Source organism: Aulonocara sp. 'chitande type north' Nkhata Bay, linkage group LG18, assembly GCF_057382095.1.
Source record: "Aulonocara sp. 'chitande type north' Nkhata Bay isolate Kocher_YH1m ecotype deep benthic linkage group LG18, A_spYH_male_GT1.1, whole genome shotgun sequence".
Lineage (NCBI taxonomy): Eukaryota > Metazoa > Chordata > Actinopteri > Cichliformes > Cichlidae > Aulonocara > Aulonocara sp. 'chitande type north' Nkhata Bay.
The window spans coordinates 32,922,148-32,938,584 of NC_141361.1; the positions used below are offsets into that span (position 1 = coordinate 32,922,148).

The 16,437-nt window shown below is 44.2% G+C and overlaps 2 protein-coding genes across 2 annotated transcripts; both read right to left on the bottom strand.

Annotated features, from left to right (window-relative positions):
• Positions 1–208: 208 nt before the first annotated feature.
• tfam (transcription factor A, mitochondrial) lies at positions 209–7,532 on the bottom strand. The gene is made up of 7 exons (XM_086272761.1): positions 6,520–7,532; positions 5,483–5,625; positions 3,084–3,154; positions 2,374–2,523; positions 2,077–2,172; positions 1,439–1,495; positions 209–1,354 (listed from the first exon to the last, which is right to left on the bottom strand). Exons 1-7 carry the CDS (start codon positions 6,600–6,602, stop codon positions 1,088–1,090), a joined length of 867 nt encoding a protein of 288 aa, XP_086128887.1. The 5' UTR covers positions 6,603–7,532; the 3' UTR covers positions 209–1,087.
• A 133-nt stretch (positions 7,533–7,665) lies between these two features.
• On the bottom strand, positions 7,666–14,637 carry ube2d1b (ubiquitin-conjugating enzyme E2D 1b). Its single transcript, XM_086272762.1, has 7 exons — positions 14,382–14,637; positions 13,213–13,276; positions 12,500–12,531; positions 12,147–12,224; positions 9,721–9,826; positions 9,433–9,526; positions 7,666–9,343 (listed from the first exon to the last, which is right to left on the bottom strand). Exons 1-7 carry the CDS (start codon positions 14,403–14,405, stop codon positions 9,298–9,300), a joined length of 444 nt encoding a protein of 147 aa, XP_086128888.1. The 5' UTR covers positions 14,406–14,637; the 3' UTR covers positions 7,666–9,297.
• Between the last annotated feature and the right edge of the window lie 1,800 nt (positions 14,638–16,437).

The following is a 16,437-nucleotide window of genomic DNA, read 5'->3' on the forward strand; positions in this document are numbered from 1 at the left end:
TCACAGCGTTCCTCATTTGTTCGACGCATGTCTTGAGCCAGAAACTTCAAATGTTGCATGAATGTGTCACACAAAGAACCACAAAGCCCTGAAAGGTGAAGTCAGTAACACAGATCACTGAAACACCTCGTCGTCATACGGCTGACATGTTGTATCCTGCCTGACACTGGGGGCTTCATGCACACATGCAGAATCATTTCAGGCCATGTAGAAGAAAACTGTATACGAAGGTTTATTGAGGAAAAAAAACACCATACAAGGAAAGACATAATAAAGCAGGATGAACATGGCAGCACAGAGACCTGTGCACTCTACAACACAAAGCAGCTATCAGTACTACACTATGCTCTTCATAATAACAGAACAGACCAAATGTTACCGGACGTTAGCCGAGTACAGAGTGTAAAGCAGCTGGTTTCATTCAGGGTCACGGACACACGTTAAAGTTGCTACTGAAGCAACAGGCGTGACAGTAATGACACTAAAATTCAGTCAGGTTTCTTGCATGTGAACAGCGGTGCTCTGATCTCAAGAGGAAATGTGGGACCGCCCGGAGCGCTGCGTTTAAAGCTGCACACTCACCAGCACCAAGTATGGATTTATGTCAGGTTCAGGTAGAATCAGTGGACCTTACAGGACACATTCAGACTCATTCATTGTTGCAGGATTTTGTGTGGATGTGTTGAAGTAAAAAAATGCAGCCCACATTAGTCCTGCAGGTGTTCTAGGACGGCAACAGGAACCCGTTTGTTCCTGTCAACACCACAGCGGTACACGTCAGCGCTCCGACGCCAACAGGCTTGCTTCATTTGGCTCTCACACTTTTAAAGTCAAACTTGGTATTTTACTACTCCATCTAAGCCTGGAGGAGTGAGTCTGCATCACAGGGAAGGACTCAAACTCACAGGTACCTTTTTTACAAATGCTGCCATCGCGGTTTATCTGGAGACATCAATGATGCGGATCTGTCTGAAGGTTATCAAAGTTCTGTCCTGTCAGCTGAGACAGCTGACTTTCAAGTCAGAGAAAAGCGAGGCCGAGCTCCGCCCGAGCCATCACAGCTCCTGTCACCTCCTCTGGACGCGTCTTATGTCTTCTTGGTGGACAGCGGGCTGACAGTTTTCGCCGATCTGCTTTTTGTGGTCTTATTGGAGGGTTTTGACGTTCCCGTGGCTTTCTTCACAGTTTTAGCCTTCTTTGTTGCCTTCTTGGCTCTTGCAGCAGGTTTCTTCTTGGTAGACAGGGTCCGCTCTCGGATCAGGTCTTCTCTTCCGATCTCCACCATGTGGTCCTCCCACGACTTCATCTCATTCTTGTAGCGAATCTTGTCATCCTCAGCGAGCTGCGTGTAGACCTGTGGCACAAATACAAATGTCAGAAGACCCGACAGCACTCATTAGCATTCCAGCTACAAGGATGAAAGGTGCGTGTTGCCGACCTGTTTCTGATGGCTGAAGAGATTCCTCCAGTCCTCCAACAGCGACTTCATCTTAGCCTGAAACAACGACAGGAGCAACTATTGGCCAAAACAACCCTGCAGTGTCTGCTTAGCTGCTGACCAACACAGAACAAGAGAAATGACTGGAGCAGCTGTCAGGGTGCTGCATCAGCACCCTGACAGCTGCTCCAGTTTCACCTGAATCTGTATTCCATCTCAAACTGGCATTTCCATTTAGTCCAGTTTCTGCAGGTGCACTTCATGTCAGAAACTCTGGCTCTGTGTGTTTGCTGATATGGAAAACGCATCGTCATATAAAATGACCTCATTTGTACTGGTGCTAATCTTTTTTCCGCTCACACTAGCGCCTCCTGCTCCTCACACCATCTTACAGGAGCTGATGTTACGTGGTGTTACTGTAAAGTGCAAGAGAAGCTTCCCAGCAAACATCAAACGTGACAGACGGAGAGAAGCTGCCGGGGTAACGTCCCACCGGCTGACTTCACTACACATCATTAGTCATCTGTGCCGCGCCAGCGTGCCGGCATAAACACCAAACACTGAAACTCTGATACCTGCTGCAGGTTTTTAAATCAGGGTCACACTGACCCTGGATCAGTGCACGTGTACTTCCTGACCTGAGACGTAATTCCTTTAGCCTCCTCAAAGTGCTCCGACATGAAGATGTTGAAAGGAGAGCGAGGACGTTTGGGCTTCCCCAGGTTTGTCAACTCCTGGAAAACACGTGCACGCGCACACACACACACGCACACACACACACACACACACACAGTAAAACTCTGCACAGTTCACATTCAGTGCCTTAGAGAGTTTGAACAGGAGAAGCTAAGGATTGAACTACCAACCCAGCAAACCCACGATGAGTGCACAGGAGATAAAAACCAGCCTGCTCTGGTCCTTTCTGTCTTTCTTACCCTCTTCTTGCGGATGGCCTTCCTCTTGGCCCTCCTCTGCCTTTTCTCCTGGGCTTGTTGCTGCAGCTGTGCAGGAGTCAGCTGGGCTTGATAGCGCTCTAGATCCACCTTGAACTGTTCCCGGGCCCGGAGAGAAGCTTCCTGAAACGGCTACCAAACAAAAGACTCGGGTCACAACAGAGAGGACTTTTCCACTTTCACCGCTGGTAACGCCGTGCTATTGTTACCTGTGTGCGACAAACACAACCTGACAGAAGCATATTTTCATTTATCACAGTTGCACGTGCCCGCCTCGAGCTACCGAAGCAGTTTATTAGGGATGCAACGGCTCGTGAGAAAAGGCCGACCCGCTCAGGTCACTCGAGTCTACTTTTCACTTTATGCCTTTGATGTTCTTCACATCTTCCTGTTTTATTTAATGAGAAAATGTTTGGAAGAATCACAGTAAATGTATAAATACAGTATAAACTTCAGGCTTTATATTCTAAACAGGCCCAAAAGTTCTGGATGACGATCAAGAAAATGTATTCTTTTAGTTAAGATGTAGAGAATGACTATCAATGTACTTCAGAGGAATTTAAGGAAACGACTTTAAACATTGTCGTGTGTGACGTGTAGTCCACGACCACAACCCGTGATGCTACGGCCCAACCATAGATCTGGTGAACTGTTGCACCCCTACAGTTTATACACACACAGAAATGAGATACCTGTTTCTGTTCTGGGCTCAGTGATCTCCACTGCTGGGCAATCGTCTTAATCAGATCCACTGCTTTGATTTCTGAAGAAAATAATGAGGAAATGTTTAATGACAACAAAAATGCATCACTAGAGGAAGGACAGAGAAACTGTGACTGATCTAGAGTGTCTCACAGAGCTGCTGCAGCCACACAGGCTCATTCACAAACTGTTCATACAGATCTGGGAGAGAGGGCCGAGCCGGGCAGCTGACAGACACCCGTGTTACATCTACAGCTCTGCACTGAAAGGGACTTTGGCCTTTAAAGGCAACAAAGTGCAGCAAAACAATCTTCATAACCTCGTTTTCATGGTTGTTAGAAAAAGTCACTGAAAGTAACATCTGCCAGTGTGGGCCCGGTCTACTCTACACACCCAGACTCTGACAATTAGCCACAATTCACAGTTTAGTTTTCCATTGTTGTCCAAGACAACACTAGGGCTGCTCAATTAATCGAATTTTAATCTCGATTACGATCTGGGCTTTCAACGATCATTAAAAATGACTGAGCCGATTATCAGCCCCTCCCTCGTGCTTTACTCTCGCGCTGCTCCGTGTGGCAAATCGAGCGCACCTCTCTGCATTTCGAACACGTGTCACAACAATTAAGAGGACCCGAGGGAAGCTCGGAAAGCTCAGCAGAAGTTATTTGGAGAGGAGAGTGACTGCTGTTGGTTGAAAAGAGGTAAAAAGCTTCAGTGGTGTGGAAACATTATGGGTTCAGTCAGACGTGGATCAAGTAGACACAGTGTGTAAACTTTGCTACGGTGTCGTAGCTGCACCACAGAGCAACACTGCAAAGCTCACTAAACATAGATGTTTACATTTTTCATTTATTTCTTATATTGCAAACATTTGCACATTATTTTATAGTATTTTTTTAAAGTCATTGTTCAATACATTGTTATTGTTAACCCTTTAAAGCCGTCAGAGCAGCACGCTCCGTTTTGTGTAACTATTTTTAAATCCCTGTAGAACCTGAACCGTGTAAGCTAGCGCAATAATTTGTTTTGCATATGAAACCGGAGGAGTTGTACTTACATCTGATGCCATCAGCTTGTCCTCGGTCACAGTTTCCTTCCACACATAGCTTTGCAAAAATTGCATAAAAAGGGATTTAAAAATAGCTACACAAAACGGAGCGTGCTGCTCTGACCGGCTTTAAAGGGTTAACAATGACTTTAAAAAATAATATAAAATAGTGTGCAACACCACTGAAGTTCTTTTTTACCTCTCTTTTCAACCAGCGGCAGTCACTCTCCTCTCCAAATAACTTCTGCTTAGCTTTCCGAGCTTCCCTCGGGTCCTCTTAATCAGCGGTCTCCAACCTTTTTTGCGCCCGACAATATTTTCACGGACCGGCCTTTAAGGTGTCGCGGATAAATGAGGGAGGGGCTAATAATCGGCTCAGTCATTTTTAATGATCGTTGAAAGCCCAGATCGTAATCGTGATTAAAATTCGATTAATCGAGCAGCCCTAGACAACATGGTCTGTGTGTTACTGGACAATCCTCGTGCTCTTCTTTGGACTGATCAGGTCAGTGCTGTGGTGCTCCTCACTGCCAAACACCCTGCGGCAACAAATCACAACCAGCTGCTGGAGCCGAGCCGCTGATTCTTCTCACTGATATTTTAGGAAGCATGGATGCACTTCCATGCGCCCACAGAAGTGTGCACAGGCTCTCCTCTCCCCCCTCTGCTTCACCACCGTCATACCTACAACACGACTGTGGGAGAAATTCTGGACGCCATCATGGCTGCTGTTTCCATCCCATCCAGCCGCCAACCTGGCCCCATGTGTTATCTTTATCCACGCTGTGCTGCATGCCGGTGCTTGATTCATTTCTGTATGTATATGTATGTATGTGTTGTCGGAAGGACTGTGCAAACGCCTGAAGCCATCCCTCGTTTCTTTCTGTTTCTGGATTTCTTATTCATTTTCACTGCCTTTGCTGTAGCATTTTCAACTTTTAACTCTGACCTGTGAAGTATTCAGGCACAGAGAGGCCTCGCTCAGGGGATTAACCAGCATTGCATCTACATACACCAGGCATGAAACATTACTTCCAAACTAACAGGGTGATTGCCAAGGAGCCATTAACCATAGCAATGGCATATATGCACATGGTGTGCAGTGTGTCCGTAAAAGCAGCCATATATACTTTATGTCCATGTAGACTGCACGTTTTAATAAATCGCCACATCTATATTCATTTTCTGTAGCAAAATACAAAGAGTAGTGTCTTAAAGCCTCAGCCCATCACTGCCATTTAACTGCTTTCATATACACGAGGTTCAAACCTTTTCCTGTCTGAATGTTTACACGTCTGCTCATTCAGGCTGACCAGCCTGCAGTGTGACAGTGCATACCTGGGTTCTGTCTGGCCATGAGCGGCTTCTGTTGCTGAACATATCTCATGTATCCGTTCAGAGGTCTCTTTGGAGGGGAGCGGGCCTCGGAGGTCAGAAACTTCACTGGGCTGAAGAATGCAGAGGGCAGCACGCTGGTACACCTGCAGGGAGGCAACATACATGAGAACAGCCATCTCTCTCCTCTCCATCACGCTTTATTCCACATGGAGTATTTCAGGGTTCAGAGCTGGACTCTAACTCATGCCTGAGATCTGTGAGGAACATTTGGTAAATGGCCTGTATTTATATAGCGCTTTACTAGTCCCTAAGGACCCCAAAGCGCTTTACATATCCTGTCATCCACCCATTCACACACACAGTCACACACTGGTGATGGCAGCTACATTGTAGCCACAGCCACCCTGGGGCGCACTGACAGAGGCGAGGCTGCCGGACACTGGCGCCACCGGGCCCTCTGACCACCACCAGTAGGCAACGGGTGAAGTGTCTTGCCCAAGGACACAACGACCGAGACTGTCAGAGCCGGGGCTCGAACCGGCAACCTTCCGATTACAAGGCGAACTCCCAACTCTTAGCCACGATCGCCCCGCCCCATTTCTACTCATCATGACTGTCAGTGCATGTCTGACCGCACAGTGTGCTTGTTCACACAGCACACTGCTAACTGGGTGACACTTTACTGTCCGCGTTGAAAGAAGACAGTCAGCATTAGCCTGCAAACACTGCAGCGCTGCTATGTGTGAGCTGCAGCTACACTGCGTTTCCTGTCGGATATGAAGAGCACAGAGCAGCTAACGAAGCTTCAAAGCACTGACAGCAAACGGGAACTCTTACAAGATGTCTGCTTTTCTGTTTACCAACAGTACCAAGAACCGAAGGCCATGTTTATATTTACGGCTGCTTCATGCTACGCTTACGTATGCTACCATCACCAACACTCACTGTTCTAAAACACGATGTTCAGGGAGTTTCACACAGCAGACTGCAGAGTCTCTGCAGCTAGCTAATGCAACACATACGCCTGGGTTAGCTACCTTGCCAGAGAGCCAGTGCAGGAGAGCACACTGAAGGACTTAGCCAGCAGGCTAACACCTGCTGTCAGCAAGTACGGAGCCATGTCGGCGGGAATCAGCGCGAAAGTCCGCAAACAGGGGAGCGAAGAGCAGACGCGTTGTCTCTGTGCTCAGGCGACGCTGTGATAGCGCTGGAACCAGGGAGCCCACGGACACGCACCACCAACTGTCTACCAACAAAACGCGCCTTCACTCTCTCCCGGTGGATTGTGGGAAAAGGTCAACTGTTTTTTTTAACTTCCTGTGTTGAAGCTTTACTTCCAACAAAGCAGCAAATCAGCTTTAAAGCACAAACAGACTCAAAGACAACGTGGTCAAAACAACTTTAAGACATCTGAAGTCATCTGATGTTCATTTTGAATTTAGACGAAACGGCGGTGTGCTTGTACGTCACTTCCGTTTCCGCCTAGTGTTCAGAGGGCTCGATGGTTGTTTATGACGAGTGTGGTTTCAAAAGGAGATTTGGTTTAAGCTGCTGTTGATTTAACCCTGTTAAAATATAAGAGCGATATAGAAACATTTACTGAGGTTTTACATGTGGTTTGATCTCTAACAGCATCTGATCTGAATGAGTCCCGGGACGTGTTTGGTGACTTTAGTGAGACTCGTGCTTTTCACCTCATTAATCAAACACCACATAAATGTAACTTCTCCACTTTCAGGAGAGAAACACAACTCTGTGTTCCTCTCACAATAAGAAAGCTTTAAAAACCATTAATATTTGTAACATTTTAATTTATTGAATTATTCAGTCCCGTTTTTCCTCTTTGCATCTGTATTTCTATCCTTTTTGTTTAATTAGACATACTCTTCCTCTGTGTTATCATTTTGCAGTACAATTGTAAAACCCATTGTGTTGTGTTATGCTCGTTAAAAGTTTCTGTTGAAATAAAGCTGGAGGGGAAAAGTGCAGTTTCTCCCGTTTCCCAGCAAAATATAAAGAGACGGATGTTGGCTTAAGACTTTTGCACAGTATGTTTGACTGTGCTTCTATATTCTCTAGTTTCATGTAACACTGCCAGCACACAGCGCAGTCAAAGTGCAATAAGAGCACCACATACAAAGTGTGTTGCTCGTGTCAACATAAAGCAGAGTTACACAATCATGTCATGATAGTAACGGTACTATTCTTTAATCCAGTACAAAATGTGCCACATGGGCCTCAGAGACACAGGTAGAAAACTTTACACAGGAACAAAAAGCAGGGTCTTTAGCCTTTGTTACGATGGAGTGCAGCTTAATGAGGACAGTGTAAAAAAGCTTCTCACTGGGCTGAAGGCCTGATTGTTGTACCTGTGGAAATCCAACGTCACAGCTACGATCAGGGGACAAGAGCACATCATTTTAATGAGAGCTTTACACTGTGATGACTCCAATCTGAGTTCAAATAGAAAAAATCATTCCAAACAGACTGAATACAATATAGGTGTTGTCAATAATAATAACAATAATAATAACAACAACAATAGAAGAAAACAGCAACACATAAGAAGTCGCTCCCATTTTCAGGACCACTGCCACAGTACATTGTTTCATTTCAATCAACTTGGTCTGCTACACCGACATCAAGACTCCTCCGTAAGCCAGCACATCGATGAAGTGACGACGCAAAGAGAACATTAGTATCAGTCAGTACTGTTGTCTGTTGGAGGGCCATACATATTTCACATTCAGCCTTCAGTGTTTCTTCCTGGCTGCTGATGCGCGAAGCAGAAAGGTGGATGACGGAGCCGCCTGAAGCTCGTGCTCCAAAGTTTTCCAGGACTTTTTCCTGTATTACAGAAAAGGGATTTGCATTTCTTTGCAATACTTCTGCATCGTCTCACACTGTGCATTACATTCTGTGTGATCTGTACCAGGGGTTCGTCTACAGAGGCTGTAAGGGACAATTAGACAGGAAGGAGACATGACGCGACTGTCCTGCTATCGGTGCTCACATGCTAATAGGTCGGTGTCCAACAGCATGCTGCTGCTTACTGTCAGAACAGCTAACTGAATGATTTCAGTAGTAACCTGGAAAGATCCACAGCACCATCAGCTCAGACAAAGAAGCAGCCAACAACAACCACACATCAGGCACAGCCTCAGCTGGCTGTGCTCACAGCCAGCAGCTCCACGCTGTCCCTCATCATCTCTCCTCTCTGCAGCCAATGAAGTATTAGCCTTAATTGGCTGTGTCCAACTGGACTGGATCAACACAGCAACAGTTACAGTAATAATGTAAGGAACACAAAAGTATTGTTAGGTAAAGTAACACAGGAGTGGAGCTAAGACGTCCTGCTGCGGCCCTTCTGATCTCCGTTCACAGCACAGCTGACGTGGGCTTGTTCCCGTTTGGCATCTGGTGGCATTTCTGTCCTCTGATTTTATACTTGTACTTAAAAAGGAAAGAAAACAATCTGTAATAATCATGAATGTCACAAATGAACCGTCCGTGGTGCAATAATAACATGCCAAACGTTAAAAATGCCCAAGTATCCACTGAGTGCGCACAGGCAGGCTGTGGCCTGCTCCGAGTCCGGCTTCTTTTCAGGAAAAACAAAAACAACCCCCCAAAGTAATGTAGACGTTATCGGCCTCGGATTAATAACGATGACAACAGTTCAGTTTGGTGGAAGTTAAGTAGGATTATTTCATGAGTTCGTACTATAATTTCAGTGCGTGTTGACTTTAAAAAACAGATGGGAAAAGAAAGAAACTAAATGTCAGCCTGTCGTTTTTGCGCTGTGCTCATCTTCTTCACATGGCGTACTTCTGGGTCCATTCTTTTGCTAGTTTGTTGTATCTGAGAAGAGAAAAAGACACAAATCGATGACACCATCAGACACACTCGCTTTACTAAAGACGTTAGCATGCGCGCGTGTGTGTATTCACTTGTCTTTGTCGTTCTTGTAGATGTGAGCTATGTCAGGCACCAAGGGGTCATCTGGGTTTGGATCACACAGCAATGAACATATGGACAATAAAACTGCAAAAAACAGGTGAAAGGATCCCGTCAGTGAACTGAGGACAGTTTCATTGTCGAGTGTGTAGAAACGACACACTTCAGTTAACATGGGGCAGACGTGACGCTGTGTGGGAGCAAAGGGAGGTTCCTCGGCCCTAATCATACGATCCATAATGTCACTTTTTAAAATACAGACGACACACACATCTGATTACCTTTAGACACCGTCAGTGCTGGAGACCACTGTGACCGCAGGATGTCCAAGCAGATGCTGCCGTTGCTGTTTATATTTGGGTGATAAATCTTTGTTGTAAATGCTACCTGGATTAAAAAAATGAATGACGTTAGTAACATTCAGCGAGTGGAATAACTGAAGTGAGCAGGTCCTGAGTGACACCTTCCTCATCGTCAAGACGACTGAAGCAACTACCAATGAAAGAGCAGGATACCGTTTCCAAAGTAACCCAAGCCTGTAACGTCCACGACCCACCATGACATCGTGACAGCGACACACAACACGTCTTGCTGTGTGGAGTCTGGGCACCGTCGTGGATTTAAATCAAATTTGCAGTGCAGACTTTCAGCTTTGATTCAGTGGGCTGAACAACAATGTTACATTATCTGTTTGAAAATCACAGGCTCGACTTTCAGAGGCTCAACAGTAAGTGGACCATGAAGTGACAAACTCAAGCACAGCAGCTGTTCATTTCCTGACGGCAAACGTACATGCACACAGACACACAAACAAGCAGAGCAGTTAAAGACCAGGAGACATCCTGGGATCCTGTTAATGTCAAACTTTTGTTAAACCTTTTGAATTAAACACACAGTACAGAAACGAGCACTGCGTATTATTCACAAGGCTGGTTATCTAGATCATACTCACAAATTCTTTCTTCAGGCAAAGTTACTTAAATTCCAGGATCTGGTTAATTACAATACATCCATAATTTTGTATAAAGCTTTTACTAAACTTTTACCGGCAAATTTACAAACTAGATTTGAAATTCGAGAAAAGGTTTATAATGTGAGAGGCTTTGGAGAATTCAAATTACCCAGAACTCGAACAACCCGTAAAGGCTTTTGTGTGTCTGTATGTGGTGTGAGAATCTGGAACAGTCTGAGTTTACAACTGAAACAATGCAAAAATATTCATAGATTTAAATTTCTCTACAAACAGTTGGTCTGGTCACAGTATACTCAATGATGGGTTTTAGTGTGCTCTGTAATGTCTGTCCTCTTACCATTGCTGGTATGGATTCCAAAAAATAAAAAATAAAATAAAGTGTGCGTATGTATGTACATATATGTACTTGTGTGTGTAGATATATATGTATGTATATGTATGTGTGTCTGTTACTTGTAGTTATTACTGCCTGTTACCTGTGGTAATGCAATTTATAATTTATATATTCTGTATTCAGTTATGAAGGCTCTAATTGTTGGTTGCGAGCTGCCGCTTAGATGCTTGTATCTGCCCGGGGCTGATGATGGGTCTGTATGCAATGATGGGCGTAGCTGCGGGAAGTTTATTGTTTTTTTTTTGTTGATGAGTGAGTATAGGGGTGGGATTTAATAAGTTTTCTTCGTCCCACTCCTTTTTCAGGCAAGTTTTGTTTTTTGTTTTGTGTATTTTATGTTCAATATAGGTATTTGTTGTGCCTGAAAATGAACAAATAAATAAATGAAATGAAAGCTTAAAGCCTGCACTTCAGTCACTTCCTGTTTGATTTAAAAGCCAGACTTGCTATCCCAGGTTAAGTTTAGTCTTTTTGTTTGTCAGACTTTTCTTTTGGCATCAGGATTAGTTCATGTGTGGAAAACCTGCTTAAAGAGCTTTATTCAGGTGTGTAGCCACCGGGCAGGGATAGCTCAGTAGGTAGAGTGGTGGCCCCATGATCGGAAGGTCGGGGGTTCGACTCCACTGAACGTCTGCCCTGAGGTACCCCTGAGCAAGGTACCGTCCCTACACACTGCTTCCCGGGCGCTGCACTGGCAGCTGCCCACTGCTTCACTGGGTGAATGGGTTAAATGCAGAGGAACTATTTCCCTATGGGGACTAACACGCACACTTTACTTTACTTTACTTTGGGCCACCGATCCTCCCAGTCTCAACTCTGCTGGAGCAGTGAGCAACATTTTTCCAAAACACACGCCCTTATTTACTTATCAAATCAGCCAGTGAGCCTGGTACACGTGTCCAGGAGAGACCACTCCTAGTAGGACAGAAATGTCTCAGGACAAAAGTGAACAGTTTGTCTTCCAAGCAGGCCGCCACCGCCCTCCAGTAACTCTGACTGAATAACACATGTGTACAATATGTAAGGTAGGTTATACAATCTTCCCACCAAACACACTGTGTTTGTGCTTCTTCCTGTGTGTGTTTGCACAGTCACCCTGAACTGGTGACCCTAGACTAGCTGTGTGACAGACTAGTGACCCGTCCAGGGTGTACTCTGCCCCTCACACCATCTCACTTCCTTTCCTGCCTCGTATGACCTTAAAATGGATAAGTGGTTAAGAGGCGGCCGTGTGGATGTGCTGCTGTGTATGTATGAAATGTGGCACAGTGATGCAAGTTGTCAGCTCTGTGAGACAGGAGATCTAGCAGCATGGCAGGAGAAAAGCTTGGGGCTCTTACCTTTGGTGGCTTGAACGGGTAGTCAGTAGGAAAGTGAATTGTGAGAAAGAAAACTCCTCCTTGGTACGGACTGTCACCCTGACAAAAAAACACTTCTGTCAACACAACAGTGAAACGATTCAGGTGGAATCAGTCGGCTCGCTCCCGTCACCTTCAGCCCAGATGAACAAACCGGTTGGCACCACTTCTCATTTGTCTATATTTATTTATTTTTCTATATGAGAATAATTTCAACACTGTAACAAAGAAATGTCCCAAATATGGGATAAATAAAGCAGTGCTCATTATTTCTGATGCATTTAGTGCAGAAAACATTATGAGAGGAGAAGAAGCAAGCTTAGCGTGACACTCACCGGGCCCATTATTGTTGCCTGCCAGTGAAACACTAGGAGCAAGAAACAAAACAGAGGCACATATAAGAACGCAAGCTGTACATTCAACCAACACAATGTTCAGAGGCCATCATCCACCACGTTACACATGCTGTGTGTACAGAGCACAGTGCACACTGTGTACTGTGTCCACAAAAGACAGACAGCTGTGCTTTGTCATCAGCCTTACTCTAACTGGCTGATTACAGGGTGACTAACAGCCGTCGCTCCCATTTCCCAGTTAAAAGATAACCTATGGAGCTCATAGTTAACCCTTTGGAGAACCCCTGGCTGTCCATTCAATTTTAAATTGGTCCTAGACACAGCAACACAGTCCAGTCCTGGGGTGTCTCACTGTGAAACAGCATAGGGCATACAGTCACTTTCAGGCGATCAGGATGGAGTTCCAGCCTTCGGCAGAGGTCCGGCTTTCTAGAAGCTAGTCTGACGTCTCTGCAGAACTTCCTAGTAAATCTTTTAGGACCCTTCTTTAGCCAAATGAAACATTTTCTTCTGATATCTACTTGACTCGTTCTTCCACCGCTCTTTTTTTAAAACTGACCCTACCAAAAAATAAATAAATAAATCCTCTTGAAAACTATTTATGTTTTGCTTTAGATTGTTAAGATAAAACGTAGAATGACATTTAGGAACTATGAAGAGTCTCAAGGCCGACATGCAGGATGTGAACTCACTGTCATCCCCCACTGGTCCAGCCGAGCACTGTGCGGGAGGGTCTCTCTGCAGGTCCTGCAGCTCCTGGTCAACATAACACAAACCAGTCTGTGAGGTTTGACTGAACATCACGTGACACGGCAGTTTTAATGTGAATCAGCTGCAAATGCAGAAATCTTTTCCGTCATTAATGGCAAATACCATCCAGGTATCGCTACAGTCCCCACTAGGCCGTTAATGCAAGCGTGCTTGTGTGTGACTTTGTTTCGACAGTGTGGACCACCGAAAGAAACCATCACTGTTATATGTATGTAGTTATTATGCACTCCACACTGTATATAAATGCCACTTGTTTTGCACATATTCAACTCTGTATATTTTATATATTTTATTATTATTATTATTATTATTTTATTTTTTTACTATTTAATTTGTAAAAATGTGTATACACACACACACAGGAAAATATTTAGTATACACATCCAGAAATGCATACACTATTATATATTGTACATATATTTATTAGTTTCAGGTTGGCCATTCTTGTATTTTGCTCGTTTGTGTTGTTGTGTTTGCACATCTCTGTTGCTTGTGGGGCTCGCACACAAGAATTTCACTCGCATGTGCTGTGCCAGTGTGCCTGCACATGTGAGGTGACAATAAAAAGTGATTTGATTTGATTTGATAAGTCCTGTCAAGCCTTCGAGAAGCTCGTCTAACGTGTTATTTCACTTTTCCATTATGACTGGTAGTCCTCTCCGTGCGCCCTCAACAGTCCACAAAGGAAGTGAACTAGTCCACACTACAGAGAACCGAAATGAACTCTGTGCAAACTTCCCTGGTCACCGCAGTCCCAGCCCTCACTACAAGCTGGACAACACAGCTTCTGACACAGAGACAGGCTAACATGGAGGGCACAAAGAGGGTAGTTAATGAGCTAACTACGCTCTTTGGTCATTTGTTAGCGAGCTAGCATGAAACTTTGGATTTGTCAGCCTGCTTCGTCCGTTAGGAGAGATGTCAGCGGCCCCATTATTATCAAAAATATGACGAAGTTTGAGCGGAGTTGTTTCAAAGCGGGGGGAGTGTAAGTTCTGTATGAATACACCTTTAGCGAAAAATAAATCCTATCGTTAGCCTCTGCTGTGCTATCTTTAGCTGGCAACCAATGCTAGCTTGTTAAACTTACCTTCTGTATTCTTTTCAGTGCCATGCTAACTGACGCAGTCCGCTCCCGTGCTCACTCCTCGCTCGTGTTGGTAGGATTATTGCTGGCCAAGTCAATGGTTGTAGTTTGTTCCCTGAGTACTTCGACAGCCGGGACGTGTTTGTGTTTTTATAAAAACCTCTTTTGTTTCCGCTTTCTTCTGTTTACGGTCGTCCCCTCGAAGTGGATCACGGGAAATGTAGTTCTGAATGTGCGCTATGCTTGTATCTCAGAAATAACCCTAACTGCTATACTTAAGGAAGTATCTGAGGTACCTTTAGTTCTTGCCTTTCAATGCTTCATCTTTTTAATCCACTACAAGCTGAACAAGTCGCTGCTGGTAGAAGAACACTCGTTTTTCTTGTTGTTCAGAAATCAGAAACATCCCACAGTTCCAACCATATACGGCTTTCACCTTCATCATGTGATGAAATGTAATATGTATTTAAAACAAAGTTTATTTGGTGGAGGACTGTCATTTGGTGACGTTTCTTTACATACACTCACTGGACATTTCATTAGGTACACCTCTCCATAACACAAACATCTAATCAGCTAATCATAGAATCATAGAATAACAATCCAATGTATTTAGGCACGTATACATGATGGAGACAACCTGGTGAAATTCAAAGCGAGCATCAGAATGAGAAAGAAAAGCACGGTGATGGTGTTAGATGGGCTGGTCTTAGTATTTCAAAAACTGCTGATCTATTGGAACTTTCCCCACACAACCATTTACAAACCAGGTCATCAGAAGACCTGATCAAACCTTAAAGTGGCCTACAGCAGCAGAAAACCACACCAAGCGCAGCGTCTGTAAGAGCAGGAAACTGAGGCTACAGGCTCACTGAACTTGAACAATAGAAAACATTGTCTGTGCCTCCTTTTATGACTGCAATTTACCAGTCTTGGCTCTTGGCTCGTCAAGCAGGATAACAAACCGTGTTCCTCTGAAACATGAATATAGTTTCTTGAACATAACAATGTGTTCACTCAAAATCACCAACAGTCCCCAGATCAAACCGAACACCTCTGACATGTGGAGGAATATTCACATCATGGATGTGCACCCATCTCCAGCCGCGCCATAGCTGCAGCACCCTGATGAGTCTATGCTGCAAAGATTTAAGGCAGCTCTGAAGGCAAAAGGAGGTCTGACCCATTATAAGAAAGGTGTATCTAATAAAGTGTCCAGTGATGTCTTGATGCAATGATTTCACTTTGAATTTCTTTGTATAGTTAAATCACAACAGTCCCAGGGTTTTATATTGGAGTCTTGTTTATTACCAGGTGTTCTCCGTTGGGTTGCTTTGTTCTTCCTTTTATTCTCCCCCTGAAGGGAGGGAGTGTGTAATCAGCTCCATTTGTGTGTTTGTTAGCAGTCTAGCATCCACAGTTTTCAAGATATCATTTTCCAATGTAGTGTGCTGGTAGAACCCTCAAACAGCACAAACGCTGTATTACCCATGATTTCTTTATGGAACTTCACACTAAAGTTCTAGACATCGTGGGATATGAGTACGTAGGTTTTATGTTAATTTTTTTCATTAAAAAAAACTTATCAGTGATACATTGTATGAAAGGTTTGGAAAGAGCAGTACAACACATAACATGTTTCCATAGCAGGCTGACATCAGCACGTTGTAATAAAAACATAAAGCATCAACGTTTTAGTTTCGCTCTTGCCTTTTGGGGGAGATTTTCCTTACACCTTAGCGTCCTGTGTCCTTAGACCTTGTTGTATTTTGGTTGTGGTTACTGTTTGTATTTATGACATGTGTCCCCGGACTCTTGTTCAGTCTGTGACTGTGTTTCCTGCACTTCTCTCACCATTTCCTGATTTACTTTGATTTATTTTCCTCGTGTTTTGCTGTCGTCAGAATCAGAATACTTTATTAACCCTGAGGAAATTATGTGGTCACAGTCACTGCAAGACATTAAGAACTGACTGAACTCAATTAAATAATACAATATATTACAAAATTACAAATATATATATCCAGATATTACAGATATTAAATATATATGAATGACA

Coding starts and splice junctions, on each gene's coding strand:
- tfam (XM_086272761.1), bottom strand. CDS start 6,602: ATGGCTCCGTACTTGCTGACAGCAGGTGTTAGCCTGCTGGCTAAGTCC. Junction 3,155..5,482: donor CATGGCCAGACAGAACCCAG/GTATGCACTGTC, acceptor TATTTTCTTCAG/AAATCAAAGCAGTGGATCTG. Junction 2,173..2,373: donor AGGCCATCCGCAAGAAGAGG/GTAAGAAAGACA, acceptor CGTGTTTTCCAG/GAGTTGACAAACCTGGGGAA.
- ube2d1b (XM_086272762.1), bottom strand. CDS start 14,405: ATGGCACTGAAAAGAATACAGAAG. Junction 13,277..14,381: donor CACTGAAAAGAATACAGAAG/GTAAGTTTAACA, acceptor TATGTTGACCAG/GAGCTGCAGGACCTGCAGAG. Junction 9,527..9,720: donor AGCACTGACGGTGTCTAAAG/GTAATCAGATGT, acceptor TGTTTTTTGCAG/TTTTATTGTCCATATGTTCA.